The sequence below is a fragment of the Atta cephalotes genome (assembly GCF_000143395.1).
Source record: "Atta cephalotes unplaced genomic scaffold scaffold00085, whole genome shotgun sequence".
Lineage (NCBI taxonomy): Eukaryota > Metazoa > Arthropoda > Insecta > Hymenoptera > Formicidae > Atta > Atta cephalotes.
The window spans coordinates 170,788-193,468 of NW_012130149.1; the positions used below are offsets into that span (position 1 = coordinate 170,788).

Below are 22,681 nucleotides of genomic sequence, written 5' to 3' on the forward strand. Positions count from 1 at the left end.
TATATATATATATATATATATATATATATATATATATATTAATATAATAATTTATCGTTACTATTATTGATTATACTTTATGTTAATTATGATATTATAATTATGTTATCCAGACATTGAATGAAATAAAAAGAAGATTATTTTGTGAGAAAACGGTAAATCAAGGCAAAACTCATTGAAAGTTGTTCCTCTTTTTTCCATTTTTGTACTAAAAATTCATTTCTACATAAAATTGAAAATAAAAGAAATCTCTAATGACCTTGATCTTAACGAATATTATTCAGGATATGATCCTGAACAATATCCAAGAGAGTTTTAGCCATTGAACACCATGCGTAGTGCTAATATCGGAAGTACTGTAACTTTCAAGCCTTATAATTCGAAAAATACTTCATGAAAAAATATTTTATTATATATGTATAGTTATTATATTATTATATATAAGGTGTACAACTTTGCTTCCGCCGTTTTTTTCCGAAATTCGAGGCTTTATTGTAAAAAACTGGTTATACATTCATGATTCAAAGTATTGTCCATCGCTGGCCACTACTTTCTCCCATCTTTCGGGTAGCGTACGAATCCCGCGTCGAAAAAACTGGTCATCTTTTGAGGCTATCCACGAATCGATCCAATTTTTTACTTCTTCATAAGACCGGAAGTGCTGGTCAGCCAGGCCGTGTGCCATTGATCGAAACAAGTGATAGTCAGAGGGAGCAATGTCTGGAGAATACGGCGGGTGGGGTAGGACTTCTCATTTCAACGTTTCCAAGTATGTCTTGATCACTTTCGCAACATGGGGTCGAGCATTGTCATGCTGCAAAATCACTTTATCGTGTCTCTCGTTGTATTGCGGCCGTTTGTCTTTCAATACTCGGCTCAAACGCATCAATTGCGTTCGATCGCCTGTGATTGTTTCAATCGGTTTTAACAGTTCATAATACACTACGCCGAGCTGGTCCCACTAAATACAGAACATGACCTTGGACGTCAAAATCACCGTTCTTGAAGCATTGAAACCACTCACGACACGTTCTTTCACTAATAGCGGCCTCACCATAAATATTTGAGAGCATTCGATGAGCCTTAGTCGCAGATTTCTTCTATTGAAGCAAAAAATTAAAACCTCCCGCAAATGACGAGAATTTGGCTCATAAACTGACATTTTCAATCGAGAATAACTTTATGATGCAGACACAAATCGACTAATGTTTCTATAGGGTTATGTTAACAGATGCCCAAGTTTATTGTATGACGTCTATGATCTATTTATTTCGATCACCACTTACCGCTAAAGGCATCTATTGGAAAATGGCGGAAGCAAAGTTGTACACTTAATATATAGTGTTTTGAAAAGTTCTCGAGATACTACAAGAATATGCAAGGAAAAATAGGGAATTCCGTTTAAAAAATACAAAGTGACATTGCTCTGACCATGATGACGCCAAGGTCAGAATGATTTACTAAATAGATTATTTAGAACCCCACAACTTTTATCTGAAACGTTTTTTTTTCTAAAATGCTTTCCGAGATAAAAGGGGGGGGGAGGAAGGGTGTGATGAATAGTTAAGACACCCTGTATATTATATTAGTTTATTACGTCATCTTATATTAATTTTTAACGCGTTGAAAATGTTATTGTAATAAATTTATTAAACAAAATTGTCCATTTGGCTTAACTTTTTTTTTATATTTACCATGATCTTGCAGTATCCAATTGATATTTTAAGTATTTTTCGCGTATTCAGTATTTCACATAACATACATTTCTTGATTTCATCTTGTATACTTCGATTCCATCATCATATCATTTTGACAGCATAAATGCTTGTTACAAGCAATCTATAGATAGTGGATCGCATGAGCTCTGAAAAATTTTACGTATTCCGAAAATCATCGAAAAAAAAAGTGTAACAGTCTATCCATGATGATTGTTCGTATGTATAGTCAAGACTTAAAAAGGTTGCAATCTATTTTTTTGGGAACATTTGGCCCTGACTGTATATATGTACGTATATATATTATATATGTATTTTTATTATATGTATGTGCATGCATGCGCGCGCGCGCGTGTGTGTGTGTATGTGTGTGTGTGCGTGTGCACAGAGGATATTTCTTAAGTAAGATCCGGGCCACATTGGGGGCGTAGAATGGGGAGGAATAAAAACGTCTTATACATACCATTTTTAAGATTTTACCATTTTATCCGCTATAGTTTTCGAATTAAAAAAGAAAACGTCTAAGCCAATGTGCGATGAAACCGCAGCCAGGGAGGATAACGCTTCGTTTCCCTACGTGCGCGCGCATATGGAGTGAAGCGCCGTGCTAAGCGAATTCGCGCGGCGTGATTTCACCGCACGCACGCACGCACGCACGCACGCACGCACGCACGCACGCACGCACGCACACACACACAAAATATGAGTATACAGGGTGGATCATTTTAATGTTGCATTCCAAATATCTCTTTTCCTACGTCTTTTACAAAATAAATGTTTTACATGAAAGAGGAACGTTTCGTGAGAAACGTATTTTGAGGTAAATAATAATAACGGAAGCGCAACCTTCCTATCTTCGATAACCTTGACCTTGATATATAGTATGTTGTCAAGGTGACCCTGAATAATCTTCAACAGGTTTTAGTCGTCGCTCGTTCTTCGTTAAAAAGTTATTAACAAAAAAAGTTTGAAAAAATAACATTTTATTTCTGCTATAATATTGTATAATATTGAAAAATATCAAATAACAATACTGTCAAATGAATACTGAATATCTTGTATGTGTAACAAAAATATAGAATTATTTAACGATTCCAACGGATATAATTTACTTATTATTTTTAAAAATGTTCAATACGCTTGTCAAAAGTATAAGTATAAAAGGGTTAAGGGGGAGGGGGGGAGGAGGAGGTGAGTCGAAGATGAGAGTTGTGCGTCCCTTGCAGGGATGAGAGTCGAAGATGAGAGTCGAAGATGAGAGTTGTACGCCCCTGAAGCAGAGGGGAAGGGGGAGGGGTGAGAGTCGTGCGCCCCTTTGCAGGGGGGAGCAGAGGGGGAGAGTCGAAAGCCACCTAAAACCTGTTGGAGGTTTTTCAAAGTCATGACCTTGACGACATAGGTCGACGACAAAGTCGCGATCTTCAACTCTCACGGCATCTCCTGTAGTGCACGACTATCAAACATATTTTAAAGCAGGTAATTTTCGTGTTACATAGTTGAACTTCTTTTGTTAATAACTTCTTAACAAATAATGAGTGACGGCTAAGACTTGTTGGAGGTCATTCAAGATCATGACAATATATGTCAAGGTCAAGGTTATCGAAGCTTCCATTATTATTAATATTAACCTATTTTGGTCATATTTTTTTTTTACAGGAAGAAAAGTATGAAGATCTTTCTCTTTTTTAAATGGAATTGTGTGATGTTTTTTACCATAATGTGATTCTTCTAATATGCCCACTACATGTGCGCGCGCGCGTGCACACCTTGCTTTACTAAGCCGGAATCATCAAAGTGGATAGCCGCGTTTGGCACATAACGTAAACAACGTACAAAGAAAAACAACATGAGTTCTTAACCACTCCTTATGTTATATTCTTTTCTGTGCGTTATTTATGTTATGTCTGATGGATGACATAAGATGACATAAGGTGTTACGACAATGTTTGTGTGGTGGCCTTGAAGAATAGCGCGACCAATCAACGAACTTCGCGATAATAACGACGATTGGTCGCAAACGGCCACGAAAAATTCTATATAATGACACTCTTCGCAGAAGCGTGCTCAGATTTTCACGAAGCGACACAGACATTAAGTTAAGACATTACGAAGCGATATAGCGATGCAAGCCGACTATTTTCACAAGAGCAAGATCGATACCTCGCTTTTATAAGTGTACAAGAAATAAAAACGTATATATTCATTGGTTTATCTCTCAAAATTCTATATAAAAGTATTAAGATATAGATATAATATAAAAAAAATCAGTTTACGAGATATTTTATATTTTATTTTGATACATGTTAACACGAAATATTAAATCTCTCTAAACTATTGTTTGATAATTGTACTTTAATAATTTTATAAACGTTATCATGAGCTTAATCAATTATATATAGTGTAAAGAAAACACAATTGCTTATTAAAAAAATTATCCTTGCCTACATAGTCTTTTATATACAAAATAATTGAAAAAATTATATTATATAAAAAATCACACAATTCCATTTAAAAAAGTGGAAATGGCCTTCATATATTTTTGGTACCTGCATATGGAAAAGAAAAACTACATCATCAAAATTTAACGTCAAAAACTACGTCATCAAAATATGTCCCTCTCGAAATCGTTCCTCTTTCATCTAAAACATTTTTTTGAAAAGTGTAGAAAAAGAAGATATTTGGGATGAAATATTAAATTGGTCATCTTGTATGTGTAACAAAAATATAGATATATTTATAAGAACTTTTTTTATGTAAAACATACCAATAATATACCTATTTGCGTAGAGGATTGAAGGATAATATATTGCGTTATTTTTTAGTGCACTATGTACTGTAGCGATATTAAATATTCCTTTGCTGGAATGAGCTCTGATGTCATATACTGCTATTTCATTTTGCTGTCCACCTCGCAAGCTAACGATTTTTGTACTCGGCGATGGCATTAATTCATATATGTGATTCGTATTGTTATCTGATATATCAACATAAATATTACTTAATGTTGCAAGCGGACATGCACCTTTAAGTCCCATTCCAAAAAATTTTCGTATCGACCAATCCTATGCGAATTAAAGGCGTGAATAATCATCAAATATATAATTTGTAATAATGACATCATGTAGATCAACTTACCTGATTCGCATCTACCATTGTATCATATATCAAGGAAACAGTTTGTCGCAGTTCTAAAGATGTCATCGTACAGGCTACGTTACGACATATTGAGCGAAAATGTATCCCAATGGAATGATAATTTGTATTATGAATATGCGCAGAATTTAACAACATAGCTAGACCTCTCTAGAAGAAAAGACAAATGATTAATAAATTAATATAATGAATTAATATATGTAGTAGTATGATATATAATTTGTGAATACCTTGGAGTCGCAAGGTAATAGTTTTTTAAATGGTGTTAGATTCTCGGTACACACTATCTCTCTCGGTAATGACGAATAACGCAAATTACTAGAATTTACTGGTCTATCTGTAACACTAGTGAGACGGAAGGTAAACTCTGGCGACATGCTATTGGAGGTGTCAACAAAATTCAGAGACGCACAGAGTAATCCAGCTAAAGCATTTGTTAGACCTTTCCATTCCTCCTCTATGCTAGGAAAAAAAATATAACATGTTATATACTATGCTTTATTTCTTGCACAGTTGAAATTGTGACACAAGTGACCAAATATTTTTTAGTTTAATGTTTTTGTGAAACTACGATATATCAAAATTAAATTCAAACCATAGAGTTAGATATCGAACAAGTTCAATCATATGATTATTGATCTTATAATATCTCAAATTCAATTGCTTTGCAATATAATTTCTGAGATTTATGGATACTACATATAATTATCACTTATTGTTAGTCCTAGAAATTTTATATTTTTTGGTACTATCTCTTACTTTGTTATGTCTTTATTGAACCAAGCAATGACTTCAGCACCAGGTCCAGCATCGTGGAAAGGATATCCCCACTTTTGATAATTCCACAAACCTTCCGTTAGAGTAACATGCAATTCGTCAACATTATGACGACCTATGATTTCACCCAATCCTCTTGGAAAAAGATGTGAATGTTGAACTAAAAATATTATCTTTTTTAAATCACAATAAGTCACTCTTTGTTTAGTGAAAAAGAAAGTTCAATTATTATTAATAACAATAATAAGGTAGTAATCGGATATAACAAGGACATATATTCAAAACATCCTATGTGCTATTTATAAATAATTACATGATTAATTCAACAGATAACAGTAGTAGTTCGCATGCAGATTATCCGTCTAATTTGATTGTATTAATTTATTGCTTAATTTGTCCATTCTGTTATCATTAATGAAGCAAACACAGAATGTCGTGATATATTTTGTAGATAGTAATTGTTTTTTATAATTACCAAAAAATGATTATTAATTTTAGTAGTTCATGTTATTGTAGCTCTATATTCATATTTTATGACATTATTATACATTCAATTTTTTATTTATATTTTTGTCAAAACTTTTATGTTTATTGTTTATAATCAAAGAGAGAAAACTCTTCGTAAGGTAGAACCAATATGGCCAATCTAGGCATACCGAATGTACACACATTGATTGTAACATTTTTTTTTAAAGAAAAAGAGGGAAATGTATACTTAAGTCATATTGGATACACATGTACCCAGTATGTGCGGAATGCTATTTTTTTTATCTTTACTGCAGCTATACATAAAGATTTCAATGCCTCATACTTTTATTAATTCAGAAATATTCCCTCTGTTCACGCTTTATCTGTGTGTATTTGTTCATATTCGAATTTAGCGCGCGATTATTTGCCACTAGAACTCAGGGGAACAACTCGCTTGGCAATCACAACGGTAGGTGGCGTTGTACACCTTGTTCATTCCGGTTCGAACGAGTCCGAGTCCGAACAGAGCGAGCATGTGAGATTTTACTGCAATTTAAAATGAAATATAATAATTGTTACAAGTTATTATAAGGTCTATTCATTCGCAATTCAACATTGGTCCTTGGAACAGATCGAGAGCTCAAGCACAGTTCTATGGTCCGGATAAAAAACGCATTGACAGCAACGCGAGCAAATCGGCAAGATACGATAACCAAGATATTGGAAGAGATCTCCGCCAGTTTACGCAAAACGCGTGGTTATGTGGAGGCAAAGCTCACACGACTGAGAACAGCACAGATTGTTTACTAATATATAATAAAGTAATTGAGAAAGGAATTGAACTTGATCGAAAACAAGATAAGGCTAGACAAGTTAGAAGAAATATTATATCGAGATTATGAGGCAACTATTAGAAAAGGTAAGTGAATTCCGAGGACGATACGCAGGAAAAAGAGGCTTTCGAGCGGAAATATTTTGAGATCAAATCTTTTTTGAAGCTCTAAAAACGTCATCGGGAAGTGTTGAAACAAGTAATTCCGACGCAATCATGCAATTGTTACAACAACAAATCGAGTTAATGCAGCAGTTGGGACGCAGTTCGCAAAGCGATGCTTCGGCCATGATACCTTCAAGCGAGAATGGTGCATTGGCGGCCATACTTTCGCGCCAAACAGAGATTCTCAATCATGTCGCTAGTGCCGCGGGATAGGTTAATACAGACGCCAGAGTCAAATTATCCATCATTAAGCTTCCGCATTTTGGTAAAATCGAGGAAGAGTTTCTCGGATAGCTTTTGTTTTATTATATACGATAAATCGAATTCATCTAGTATAGAGAAATTTCAATATTTAGTTTTGGCTATTTCGGGCGACGCTAAAGATAATAGAACCTATAATGTTATTGTTTTGACTCGTTAACTATACCCGACGTGGGAATTATTACAGCAACGTTACGACGATCCTAGGTCGTTATAGAAAAGGCATATACATTGCTTATTCATGATGCTTACGGTAACGAAAGAGTGAAGACTGCAGGAGCTAATTGATTATACTTCCAGATATTTGAGAGTATTAAAGGTGCTAGGATCTCCTACAGAGGCCTGGGACGAACTTGTTTTGCATATGATGGACACCAGGACACCTTGATATAAGAATGCTCCGAGCATGAGAGGAAGAAATCAAATCAAACGAGAATGCAAAGCTGGTTGGATGTTGGAATTCTTAAAAAGACGATGAGAGCGAATCGAGTCATGGACGAAATAGAAAAGACTATCAAAGAAAGCAAACAGTAAGGGGGAACCTTGGCGATAAATTCCAAAACTAAAAAAACTTACTCTTATGGCTTCTTTAAGTTCAGGTAAGTGTTACTTTTGTAACAGAATTACATATATTTTTGCAAGAAATTTTGAGAATTATCCATAGCTGATCGAATCAAGGAAGTTAGACAATTGAAGTTGTGTATAAATTGTCTAAAAAAACGACCATTGTGAAAACTTGTAAGCTGGAGCACTGCAAAGAACGACGGAACACGTTGTGTCACTTACCGAAGAATAAAGCTTCCCAGACAAAGTCAGGAGTTACGGAATCCTTGAATAAATCGAGCGCCGAGTAACCGGCTAATAGCATATCCGTTTATCATTCCGCCAACAAATCCAGAACTCAGTACTTATTGAGATGATCCTATGAAATGGTTTTAGCGCGTTGTTACGAGTGCTTCTGGATAGCGCGAGCGAAGCGAATTTTATTACACAAGCGGCACACAATAGAACAGGCTTAAAACGAAATAATACTATGGGATTTAACGGAAGAGAACAAAATCTATCATACGTGCGAGATATATTAAATCGAAGTGTTCTAGTTTTTTAGAAATTAATTCTCAATGTGATTGTACTGAGAATAATAAAAAATTTGTGAAGAAATAGTTTGCGAGCGGATGAGGATTCCGAATAATCTCAACCTAGCTGACCCTGAATTCTATAAAATTGGTCCGATTGATATGCTAATCGGCGCGGAATTTTTCTAGAAACGATTTACTAGAAACAAGCACGAAATTGGCGAGAGTCAATTAATTTTACCAATTAAAATATCAAATTCGATGGCTAATGATCAATTCAATGCCGTCAATTAGTCTGAAGATTCAAACTTGCAAGCAAAACGTGTTGAGTGTATTGACTTGTTCATTGAAAAACGTAAATTCATTAGACAAAGATTTAGAGAATTTTTGGAAATTAGAAAATTAAGACGATAACAAGACATGAGGATTATCAGCAAACAACAAGTATTGCGAATTATAGAGCACTATCCAAGCAAAATTCATAATTAGGTTAGGTTGCCAGAAGGTTCGCGAGAAGAATACGTTTATCGGTAACAATCAAGAAATTGTTATAAAGAGATTAGAATAATTGGAACGCAAGCTTAAAGGCAACGAAATGTTTCACGATCAATACATCAAATTTATGTCGGAATATATATTGGAAGTACAAATAAGTTTCCGCCGTTTGCAAAAGACGGCGCTACTAATAAACTATAAGTTAAAATTGTTTGATATAAAACGATATATCGTAAGATTGGACATCTGGCAACACCATAACCTTGAAATATTAGCGATTTTGTATCAGCATCATATATTTTTTTTGTACGAAAATGTCGAGTTTTGAGCCGAATAAGCGTCATTTGCGGGAACTTTTGATTTATTTCTTTAATTTGAAGAAATCTGCAGCTGAGGCTCATAGATTGCTTGTAGAAGCATATGGTGATGCTGCCTTAAGTGAGAGAAGTTGTCGTGAGTGGTTTCAAAAGTTTAAGAACGGTGATTTGACGTCGAAAACAAAGAACGTAGCCGAAAGTATACGAAGACGCGGAATTAGAAGCATTATTGAATGAAGATTCGTGCCAAAAAGAACTTGTTCTTACATTAGGAGTGACTCAACAAACAATTTCATATCGTTTGAAATCATTGGGAATGATTCAAAAGCAAAGGAATTGGGTTCCATATGAACTGAAGCCGAGAAACGTTAAACGCCGATTTTTCACATGTGAAATGCTGCTTGCATAAACGAAAGGATTTTTTTGCATCGTACAGTCACTGGTGATGAAAAATGGATCCACTACGATAACCCAAAAAAGAAGAAATCATGGGGATCACCTGGCCATATTTCAATATCGACAGCCAAACCGAATATTCATGGAATAAAACTCATGTTGTGTATTTGGTGGGATCAGCTTGGTGTCGTGTATCATAAGTTGCTCAAATCGAACGAGACCATTACTGGGGCTCTCTACCGAACACAATTGATGAGATTGAGCCGAGCACTCAAGGAAAAACGCGCCCACTACTACTCCAGGCATGACAAAATTATTCTCCTGCATGATAATGCTCGACCACATGTTGCGGCGCCGGTCAAAACCTACTTAGAAACATTCAAATGGGAAGTTCTACTCCACCCGTCGTGTTCTCCAGACATTGCTCCTTCCGACACTTGTTTCGATCGATGACGCATGGCCTGTCTGAGCAGCACTTCACATCATATGAAGATACCAAAAATTGTATCGATGATTGGATAGCCTCAAAAGATGAAGCATTCTTTCGCGGTATCCATATGCTATCAGAAAGAAAAAGTAGTGGCTAGCGATGACCATTACTTTGAAACATTATGTACCGTTCTTTCACAATAAATGCTTAATTTTTGATAAAAAACGGCGGAAACTTATTTATACTCCCAATAGAATGGAACATATATCGATTATGCCCAGTTAACAATTCAGAAACTGTGTATCTTCCTTACCATGGCGTACTCAAGCAAAATAATAGTATGAAATTATGCGTAGTTTTCGATGCATCAGCAAAGAATAATAAGGACGTGTCTTTGAACGATGTACTACTTTGCCCGGCGATAGGATTAAATCTTCACGAGTCTTCTCCATTATTCTGACTTCGCTGGTCCTATCATGTTACTCAATAAGGGATGCGATAGAAAGATATGTAGTCATGTTGCATTGTTTATTTGTTTTGCTACCAGAGCGATTCATTTAGAAGCAGTGATTTGTCGACGACAGCATATTGCGCAGATTCGTAGGTCGATGGGGATTATCTCGTAAATTTGTAGTGACAACGCCATTAATTTTGTGAACGCCAAGCGAGAATCACTGAGTGAATAAAGGTACAATTCTTCTAACTCTTGACGGACCAGTCGACGGTGCAAGAAATGGATGTTGAATGGAATTTCATTCCGCCATACTCTCTACAGTTAGAAGGTCTATGGGAAGCTGGAGTGAAATCCTGTAAATACTATTTGAAATGCGTAATGGGCAACACTCTGTTTACATTCGAGGAGTTGTCAATTTAGTCCAAATGGAAGTCTCAACTCAAGACCTTTATCACCTTTGTTATCAGACCCGCTGGACCTGCAACTGTTTATCCCTGATCACTTTTTTATAGGCGAGCCATTAATGGGCATTTCTGAAACTGATGTATCCGGCGTCCGAATACGTAGCCAATCTCCAGGGCCATGTCAAGCATGATAAGAGAACCTCAAGATAAACAATCTCATATTGATACAAGAAAATAATCTACGACCAATGAAATGGCGAATCGGATGAATGATTGAAGTATATATTGGTAAAGATGACTTGGTATGAGTTGTTACCTTACGCACTGTTAACGGCTAACAACTAAGCGATCTATTTTCAAACTCTGCAAATTTCCGATAGACGTCACGTTAGCCAAAGAAGATTAGTAGTGTCTTGATGGGCGATAAATTCACGCTTATCCGTTCATATTCGAATTTAGTGCGCAATTATTTCTCACTAGAGCTCAGGAGGATAATTCAATCGCAGTGGCGGCGTGTTGTATGTCTCGTTTCCAGTTAGAGAGAACATGTTCGATCGAGTCCGAGTATAGAGCGAGCATGCGAGATTGTACTACAATTTAAAGTGAAATATAATACTGATGAAATATAATAAAATTCTATTAAACTACCGCAGTAATATCACGAGTTAAATTGACCAGAAATTTAACAATTTGATGCTTTTTCGCATCTTAATAATACTGACATAATAAAATAATTTTTGCAATAAGAATTAATTATTAGATTTTAATATGTCACTCAACATTATTAAGATCTAAGAGACGAAGTTCTAAGAGACGAAAAAGCATTAAATTGTTAAATTGATAATTTGTAGTAGTTCAATAGAGTTTGTATTTCAAGACAGAAAATTCATTTTGGCGCGCATTAAAAGACATATCTCAGTTAACCAAGCGTGATTTAGCATATTGAAAATATTCCAAAAAGTCTTCTTACGGATTCTCTAAAATCAAATAAAAATAGAAAATACCAAGAACGATTGAGAATATAACAATGTCGTTGGTACGCAAAGTAATACAGTGTGTTTCTTGCTACTCTTTTATTCCAATCAAAATTAAACAATTTTAGACTCTTTAATCTTAAAATTAATTACAAAATGGAGCGGACATATAAGAGTCAAGCGCGATAGTTAGAGCGCAAAAATCTTTTTATTTCTGACGTTCTTCTTATAAATTGACAAACTTTTCAGCTTTCTTCTGAGCCATCAATGTAATAAATCTTCTGTTTATTTCTCAAATCTCTTATGAAAAATATTGTGAATATTGCTCATGCTGGTTATCAAACTAAATGATTTAGATCGTGCAATGAGACGATTTCTTCTAGATATCTTTCTAGAAATATCATATATATTATAGAAAACGTTTTGTCTGTGTTGATCATTGTTACTCAGACCGTCATATTGGTGACATCGAGATTTATTCTCTATCAATGACAAATCATTTTACTTTGAAGACTATTGTATTCAATATTTAATTTAAGGAAAGGTGTCTCGATCACGTATTTTGTATTTTTATATCGGTGGACTTTCCACATGTGTGTAATTCTCTAAGAATACTAAGTTTATAATCAATACTTTATTAAATTATTGACTATCCGATTGACTTTATTTTCAACATTATCAATTCTCGATTAAAACTTTTATTCCATAAATTACTGACGAAGAGGAATAATAATACTATGTCAATTAACGAATGTCATAATTCATTCTACCTTGTTTTAACCGTTTCTGAGAAATTTTTTCCATCATCAAGAATATTAATCTTTTTTCAGTTTGAATAAACTAAATACAATAGGTTCATTAAAGAACAAAAGGACCACAATTGTACAATAAAAATGTGGTTTACAAAATTCCGTGCAAAGACTGTGAAATGTATTTCGTACGTTGGTCCAAAAACAGGTCGAAAATTAGGCACTAGAATATTCGAGCATCGAAACCACATAAAAAGTAGTAATAGAAACCAGTTAGTAATCACAGAACATCAACTTGGTTTTAATTATCGATTTCGATTGGGAGAATGTACAATTCTTGACAGGGAAAGATTTCTCAATAAATGATTAAATTCAGAAATGTCTCACATTTATATGCAAAAGAATGGACTTAACTTAAAAACGGACACTGAGCGTTTGCATCATTCATGCCTCCTTATTGAATGTGTTTTAAACAAAATTGATATTTGAACTTATTATATTACAGGTACTCTTAGTTATATTTATTTCCAACGCTTGTTATCCCCTTGTCATAGTGTAACGTTCAATTTTAAATGACGTGTTACATACATGAAATCATATTCAGAAGAACGATATATATTTAATATACAGTGTAACTTTTCTAACTGTTAATACGATTGTGAATCATTATTTCTGAGTTTCTTTTTTTTCGTTTCTCATTGAAGTGAGTTATCTGTTTTTATTATTTGACATTTTTTCTTGCATTATAATGGTAAATTTTAAATTGATGCAGTAATAAGTGCTGCATTTCTGCCAATCTATAAGTGACTTGCTCTCAATGGATGAATTTTTTTGGTTTTGTAATCGCTGATGAAGATTCCAAAATGAGCCGAACCGTCGAAATAAATGAAGATAACCACCTGAGGTAATAAATGAAAGTAACCTAAGGAAGGTAACATCTTATCTGCTTCTCCTATTTTTTTTCTCTCTTACAACAGCGTATGACTCTCATTAGCCTTAGCTGAACTCTTATTTATATTTTATTGTTTAAGATTGAGAATCCTTATTTATTTTTTATATTTATATGTTTATTTTAATTAAAAATTTTAATCCACAAATTTTAATATACAAATAAATAGACAAATTCAAAAGAGAAAGAAAACATTAAAAAGAAAAAATAAAATTCATTTTGGTTTGTTCTTCCTTATATTAAGATATTTCGGATGAATTCAAAAGAATCGACAAAGGTTTAACACAAATGTGACTTACAAAAGCTTAAATAAATTGAGCAGGTTTATTAGGATACAAAAAACATTATTATGAGAAAAAAAGAAAAAAATGGTTTATAATTCGTGCAGATCCTGCAATGTTACATATATTGGATAGACAGGTAGAAAACTCAAAATAGGATTTCAGAACACTAATCACATAAAATAGAATTTAAATAATCATTCAATAATTACAGAGCACAAATTGAATTTCGAACATGATTTTAATTGGGATGATATCGAAGTATTGATAGAAACCATTCTTCAATAAATGAAAAACAATACTTTCATATTGTGTGTGTGTGTGTGTGTGTGTGTGTGTGTGTGTGTGTGTGTGTGCGTGTGCGTGTGTGTGTGTATGTGTGTGTGTGTGTGTGTGTGTGTGTGTGTGTGTGTGTGTGTGTGTGCAGAAGAATAGCATTAATTTACGTTCAGATATGGAAGATTTATATCATAATTATATAAGCATTGTGAAAGATCTAAATTAAATGTAACAACGGAACTTATGTTTTTTAACTTTTTAACTGTTATGTTGATTTAGCTACTATCTTTATATAACTTTTGTATTTGTTCGTAATTGTTTATTACCTTAGTTTATTTTTCCCTCACATATTTTTTACTTTGTTTTGATCGAAACGTTACATTACATATATTACATAAATCTGATCAATTATATTTCTAGCGCTCTAAAGTAAACATGCGATAGTAATAAGATTATATAATGATATTCTTGAGACTTCCACGGATTCTCTCTATATGAAGATTATGGATTTCGCGGGTTTCTTCTGTGTCCAGATCCATTCTTGGAATGCCAACGTTTCGTGAACCTTGCAGTTCACTTCAGGGCGAGGAACAGCCTGATACTGAGCTGTTCCTCCGGATCGCTCCTTTTATATATTACGCTACTTGTGGAGTGGAAGAAAAGAATTGTGGGTGAGGGAGGGGGGGAAATCGGTCAGGCCTCATTAACCGGGAGAATAATTTTCCATATTTCATTTATGTTATAGCCATTATCTCTATTTAGATTGTTAGGGTATTTTTGTATCTCTATATGGCTTCTCTATACTTTCCATACTTTCTTGAAAATATGATGTAATATTGGCTACTGTGGTTGTTTTGTCAAACAGTATTTGATGTCTAGTTTCGATGTTGCGTTCTGATAGTTATATAATCAATTCAATTTTAATACAATTTATCATTATACTGAAGCACAGCTTAATATGATTTGATCTGAACTCTCAAGATGTTCTCTTTGTATGTGAGGTGCCACTTCCTCTATCTTTTTTTTTTACTATTTAAAGAAAATTCAATTACAGTAACATATGTAACAGAGAGAGAGGAGATTTTACAATCAAATCTGTAAATTTAATGCTGATTCAGACTACACATCCAAAGAAGAATAATCAATAAATTGCAAATTGCTGAAGAAGACTCCAAAGAGTCATCGAAACATTCATGTATTAGTTTATTCTGATTAAGAGGGTCTGCTACATTAGAGAAAAAAAATGATATTTTTTTTCATAAGAAACGTTAATCGATTTCAAACTTTTTTGCATGTTTTAATATAATTATTGTAGAATACGATATTGTTTTAATATAATTATTGTAAAAAATGATATTTTTTTTCATAAGAAACGTTAATCGATTTCAAACTTTTTTGCATGTTTTAATATAATTATTGTAGAATACGTACAAATTTTTATATGAAAAAAAGTATTCTAAATAATAAAAACATTTGATTTGGCGGTTTACTACGACATAACAATTTTGTGTACATCCTAATAGTTGTAATTCTTGCTTGAACCAAAAATTAAAAAAAGATTTTTAATTTATATAGAATATCATCCTTATGTAAACCTAAAAAAATTTTTTTAAATCTTTGGGAGTACAAATTAGTTCGGTCTGTTTCGCTAAAGATAGCTTCAGCTGTTGTGAATGGTTCATAGTGACAGCTGATTTTGGCGGTTTCAGAGAGGTTAAACATCTGCTAATAATATTCAATTTATATCGCTTTGAATTTCATACAAAAACCTTGATTTTTACTGTGTTTGAAATGTCGAATTTTGTGTTAACCAAGCAGCAGGAGGTTTTGATTTTTTGCTTTAATTGGAAGAAAAGTGCGGTTGAAGCCCATCGAATGCTTATCGAAGTTTATGGTGACGCTGCTCCAACTGATATATCATATAGGGAATGGTTTCGACGTTTCAAGGATGGAGATTTCAGCGTTGAAGACAAGCCTCGCTCTGGACAGCCAAAAAAATTCGAAGACAAAGAATTAGAGGCATTACTCGAAGAAGATCAGAGTCAAACGCAAGAGGAGCTTGCAGAATCATTGGGGGGTAACTCAACAAGCCGTTTCTGTACGATTGAGAGCCATAGGATGATTCAAAAACAAGGAAATTGGGTGCTTTATGAACTGAAACCGAGAGACGTTGAAAAACAATTTTTCACTTGCGAACAGCTGATTCAAAGACAACAGAGAAAAGATTTTTTGCATCGGATTATGACTGGAGATGAGAAGTGGATATTCTACGACAACCCCAAGAAGAAAAAATACTAAGCCCGGTCAATCGTTGCCATTGACCTCAATATCAACACCCCGGCCGAACATTCATTCGAAGATCATGCTCTATACCTGGGATCAAAAGGGTCTTGTTTACCATGAGCTGCTGAAACCTAGCGATTCCATTACGGGCGATCGGTATCGGGCTACAATTGATTCATTTGAGCCGTGCATTACCGAAATACGAGCAAAGATAAAGTTATTTATGATAAAGTTATTCTTTATGATAATGCTCGGCCTCAGTCGCTAAAGTCGTAAAAAAATATTTGGAAACGCTCAAATGGGATGTTTTACTGCACCCGCCGTATTCTCCAGACATTGCTCCTTCTGATTACTGGTTGTTCCGAAGGATGCAGCAAGTTACCGATTCACTTCTTTCGCAGAAATCGAAAATTGGCTCCAAAATTGGATCGCCTCCAGACGAGTCATTTTTTCGAAATGGAATTCGAAAATTGCCTGGGAAAAAGCGATGGACAACTATTTTAATTGATCTGTTCATTCATTTTGTTTTGAAATAAATACATTTTTGAACGGATCGAACTAATTTGTACTCTCAATATATAAATTACAGTTTTGAAAAAATGACTTTGAAGAAAAAAATTACGATTTTCACTAGGTAGCAGCCGTTTGTTTATATAAAAAAAATTGTTGATTTTTATTTAATTTTTTATAAGTATCAATTTTGATATAGGCTCCAATAGAATAGATCCAAAGATAAAAGATCCAAATCAGCCAGTGCGAGCCAACACAGATTAGACATGTGTAAATTCGTATACTTTATTCTTGAGAAGAAATAACAAATGTTTCAATCTTTTCGATTGGGTCTTCTTCAATGTAAAAATAAAATCGATAATGTATAAATTTAATATAAAAGATGCAATGCGAAGCAAATTAGATCGTTAACATATATTCATAAAATGATAATAATACTGTCTGTCGTATCTAACAAAATACTCAAATCTTACATTTCAGATTATCAATAATTCAATAAAAGTTTTGAATAAGTCATTAAAACATAACTCAAATCAATTAAACAAAAAATTTACGTAATAATGTTAAGAATAATTTGTGAGATAAGATACACCAAGAAATGTTCAAAGAATATGTGACCAATTGCAGCGGATCTTATGTGAAGATTTAGAAGAATTCACACTTGAAAAATTATTGTTCACATTAGATTTTTATTAGGTATGTTGATGACATTGCTTTGTTCACTAAAAAATAGAATATTGATATATTTTTAAAAAATCTTAATGAATATAAGTCTATACTAAAATTCACTTGAGCTTGATGGGGATAAATTAAATTTTTTAGACCTAACTTCAATCAAAGAACACAAAAAAATCAATTTATAACTGATATAAAAAATCTACATCCTCTTCGAGATATTTAAATTTTTTTCATGTTGCCCAAAAAATAGATACTATTACTGGCTTAATAGAATGTTAATAATACAAGTGATATAAATAAATAACGCTCGATGTTTGCAGCAAAACAATTCAAAAATCAACAATCAAATATATACGAGTAGTACAAGATGTTTTATTAAAATCTTAAAATTACTTTAATATTAATATGAATCCATTAATATGAATCTAACAATAAATGTTTCGACTCACAGAGTTTTTCTCAATATAATTAAATAACTTATCTATTTCGCTTAACAATATTGCAAATTGAGAATAATATTTCATATCAGTTGATGATTATTATTGATAGTAAACCAAGTCAGTTATTTAATGTCCGTGATTAAAAATTACAAAATCCAATTCTCATTTGACAGTGAAAATTTTGTTTAGTCCCATAGTGTAAGACTAATGTCAAGATTACTTGTCTAAATCAAATTAAATTTAAATTAAATAGGAATTTTAACTAAAAAAATTTTTTTTATAAAAAACAAAAATTTACATTAATGGTGTAATATTTCTTCCAGATTTTCAATATATAATAACGCTTTTCTTTCATTACAAAAGTGACAAGAGCAAAAACAATCATATGTCACTTCCCCAAGATGATCGAAAATATATACACATTCAATACTGGTTTGATGGGAGAACACAAAATATTCTATTTGTTATTTCTATTAGAATTGCATTTTATTCGTAAAACAATCTGTTTTTTAAGAAATTTCCTTTCAAGATGTCAAAATATGAGACATTGAGCACTTCAGTGTCGATTAATAAATAATCGATTAATAAATGCCGTTTTTTGTTCTTTAATATAAATAATTTCTATTATTAATTTTTTATGGTAGTTATTCAATATCTAAAATTTTCTCCTAATCGAAAAAGTGGTTATGTTCTAATATATATTCTGAATGTTTCGATGAATCCAATTTTATATTATTCATGTACTTTGATTCTTGTTTGTAGTTACCTTTTTAATTGTCCTATGTATGATACATCGCAGTTCTTACAATTAATTTTTTTTATAAACAACGTGATTTTTTCGAGAAGATTCCGTAATATCTTTGTGTATACTTTAATAATTTTGTTTAAATTGTTTATCGATCTAAACCCGAAAAATAGTTGTTAATTTATTAAATAATAATATAATCGAAATTTCTTTAACATAAGAAATTATCATAAGATCTTTTTTTTTGTGATATTACGATTATCTTCTGTTTTTTTACCATAATTTAAAAATTTGGATTTTTAATGGGATTATTGGATTATTAACGGAACGATTTTTTATACTTTTATTCATCAAAAATTAGACAGGGAAACCATTGTTCATCAATAAATTTATTAATATTATCTCTATAAAAGGATGGATGAGATAATAAAATAGCATGATCACAATTAAACTTATAAATAATTCTTACTTTTTGGCATTGCAGATGATTCGAAAAATATGAAATATAACGTTCCAGAAAATATATCTTTATGGAACCAATTTATAATTTTATTTGTAGATTATTTATCCAAAAAATTAAGACATGGTTCTCTTCAATCTCAATTGTAAATTTAAGTCTTTGATGATGTGTCAAATTTTGTAAGGATATTCTCTATTTCATCCCTGTAAATAAGTAATATATCGTCCATATATCTAAAGTATATAATTCTAATGTGCTCAATATGCTATTTTCTAAGTCTTGCATAACAATATATGCAATAATTGGCGAAAGAGGGGAATCCATTGGAATGCCATGTATCTATTTCTATATTGTGTCGTTAAAAATAAGTAGAGGTTAGAACAAATTCTAATGCTTTTAAAAAGTCAGATTTTGGCAAGGAAGTAGATTTCTTAATGTATTCCCATCTTCTGCCTGAAGTTGCCAAATCTAAAGTTCGTAAACAATGAAATAACATCTAATGAAACAAACACATCTGAATCTTCCAATATTACTCCAGATAGCTTACTATTGTATAATACATAATTCAAAACTATTGGTAATGTGTCCCTTCACTTCGGGGATATTGTCTGAAATGATACTATTCAGAAATTTTGCTAGCGAGCTGTGTTTATAAAGCTTGTGTTTACCATAAAACTATGATTCTAAACGGTACATTTTGTGAATTTTAGGAAGAGCATAAGCTTTTGAAAGAATAGCATTCACTTGATCTAAATGATTCTTTTTTAGAAATATAATCTTTTTTCTCCCATAATTTAATTAAGTCATTAACCCTTTTTTTCAATAATCTTTTCCGGATTTTTCATCACTACAGAATGTGTATGTTTATCTAATAATTCTTCCGATTTTTGTGTATAAAAATCTTTGGATAAAATAACAGTGACATTATCTTTGATTGAGTAAATATAATATTTAGATTGTTTTTTTGAAATAATTTTGTAGAGTTATACATTTCTGTTATTTTTTCTTTTATTGGATTTTTCTTCTTTTCTAATTTTTATGAAGAACATTGTGAAACCTCGGTATAATTGTTTCTAACTTTGGAAACAAATTTAGATAAATTTTTACTTTTAATACATTCAATGTCTTTTATTATTTCATGAATAGCTAATTTTTTATTTAAAGTAATAGGAAGATTAAACTTTTCTCCTAAGTGTGAATAGTGAAGAAACTTCTGATGATATAGCTGTGTCAAATTAATGAACCATTTATTATTAGTGATTTCTAAAGGGTTGAAACATTTTTTTAATTAAAAGAATCTATTTTTATATTGAAAGATGTTTCATTAATAGAATCTATATATTCTACTATTATCTCCTTTAAAAAACTTTTGATGATTGTCATTATTGATGCTATAACTAAACTCAATCGGTTTGATTTTATTTAATTTTTTATATTGTATATACAGATTTTTAATGAAATTTCTTATGTGTCAAAAATAGATTGAACCATTTATCAAAACATTTTGTGTGATGATAATGTATTTCATTCCATATGTGTACTAGTAAAATGTTAAATAAATTATATGAAATTTCCGCTAGTTTTTTTCTGGAGAGAATCATTATTTCTACGTAAATAAAAAATTTCTATATCTAATAATTTTCTTTTGAAAACATATAACGTTTTTTCGATAATTTTGATTCTGATTTATAGTAACTGACTTGTATATTATTATTTAAACATTCTAAATGCAATGGAAAACAATCGTTAATTTTAATGTTGTTATATCGAAACGTTGTTATATCGAACGTTAATTTTATATTGTCGTAAAAATTGTAATTTTGACATGGATCTAATTAATTTGTAATTGATATCTATCCACTTTTTTACTAATAACATAATTTGTAATTCAAAATAATATTTAACGAAATCAAAATTATAACGGTAAAATTTAAAAGAAATGGTCTTACTACGCATTTTTAGGTCAGCGTGTAATAATACTACAAATGATATAAATAAACGCTCGATGCAAAATATCAAAAATCAACGATGTACAAGATGTTTTAAAAATTAAAATTTTTAAATTACTTTAATATACGTTTTAAATTACTTTAACATACATTTTAAATTACTTTAACATTAATATGAGTCTAACAATAAACGTTTCGACTCACAAAGTCTTCCTCAATATAATTAAATAAACTTATCTATTTTGCTTAACAATATTGCAAATCGAGAATAATTTTTCATGTCAGTTGATGATAAACCAAATCAGTTATTTAATCGATGTTCATAATTAAAAGTTAGAAAATTCAATTCTCGTTTGACAGAATGTTAATGTTATCATATCCAAAATTTCGAAATAAATTTCCATAAAATAATCAACATTTTATTAAATAACGGATACTCCTTGGAGCTTATTTTTAATACCATCAAAAAGAGATTGTTTAAAAAAATCTAGAGATCAGAATAACAATATAATTTGCATGAATAACTTACACGAAGAACAGACAGACAAAAATTTGACTATTTTTTTCACAATATCTTGTACGTGTATGCGTGTGTGTGTGTGTGTTCCATCACATATATCAGAAAAATTTAATCGATTTTTCAAAAATAATAAAATAATTCATCTTGCCTATGTGGGATTAAACAAATTTAACTCTTTCATTATAAATTAAAAAGACATATTCACATCACTTTCACAAACCAAAGTTGATTGTCAGGAATGTGATGCATCCTATGTAGAATAAACGAAACGATTGTTTAAGATAAGATTAGATGAACATCATAATTATATCAAAAAGAACATGAAACACAAGTCCGTAATTTCTGGATATAGATTGAAGCATAATCATGATTTTGATTGGAATCACACAAAAAATTTTAGACAGGGAAAAGAATTATAATAAATAACTCATTTCAGAATCAATTTTTATTAACAAACAAAAAAAATGGATTAAATGTGGAGGATATAGAATTTCTAGATCCATTGTACCAAGATCTATTTAAAAAGATTTGACATTTCTACGTTTTACTTCTCTAATTTATTGTATAAAATATGTATGTGTATTGTATTTATTTATTACTATGTTATATATGTATTGTATTTATTTATCATTATGATTTATATCAGTGCTTGCAAAGATTTGCATATTTCGGGCCGATTCCGGCAAGCGATCCCCACTACCACTCGAGGCTCGACGGCCGAGTTACTGGGCCATAGACTTCTATTATAACACTAGACTGTTAACTCCTCATTTTTCCTATTGTCAGATAGTATGTATTACTTGTGGCACATGTGCATTATAAAATCGCGCAGAACACCATATATTATATATTAGGTGTACAACTTTGCTTCCGCCGTTTTCCTATAGATGGCTTTAACGGTAAGTAGTGGTCGAAATAAAT

At 31.9% G+C, this 22,681-nt stretch overlaps 1 protein-coding gene across 1 annotated transcript in view; it reads right to left on the bottom strand.

Moving 5' to 3' along the window:
• The window catches only part of LOC105624691 (GPI transamidase component PIG-T), a 56,918-nt gene that overhangs the window by 19,004 nt on the left and 15,233 nt on the right, over positions 1–22,681 (bottom strand). The window contains exons 2-5 of the mRNA XM_012206045.1: positions 5,628–5,805; positions 5,099–5,330; positions 4,851–5,018; positions 4,480–4,777 (exon numbers count right to left, since the gene is read on the bottom strand). Coding sequence (XP_012061435.1) covers positions 4,480–4,777; positions 4,851–5,018; positions 5,099–5,330; positions 5,628–5,805 — 876 coding nt within the window. The remainder of the gene's footprint in view (positions 1–4,479; positions 4,778–4,850; positions 5,019–5,098; positions 5,331–5,627; positions 5,806–22,681) is intronic.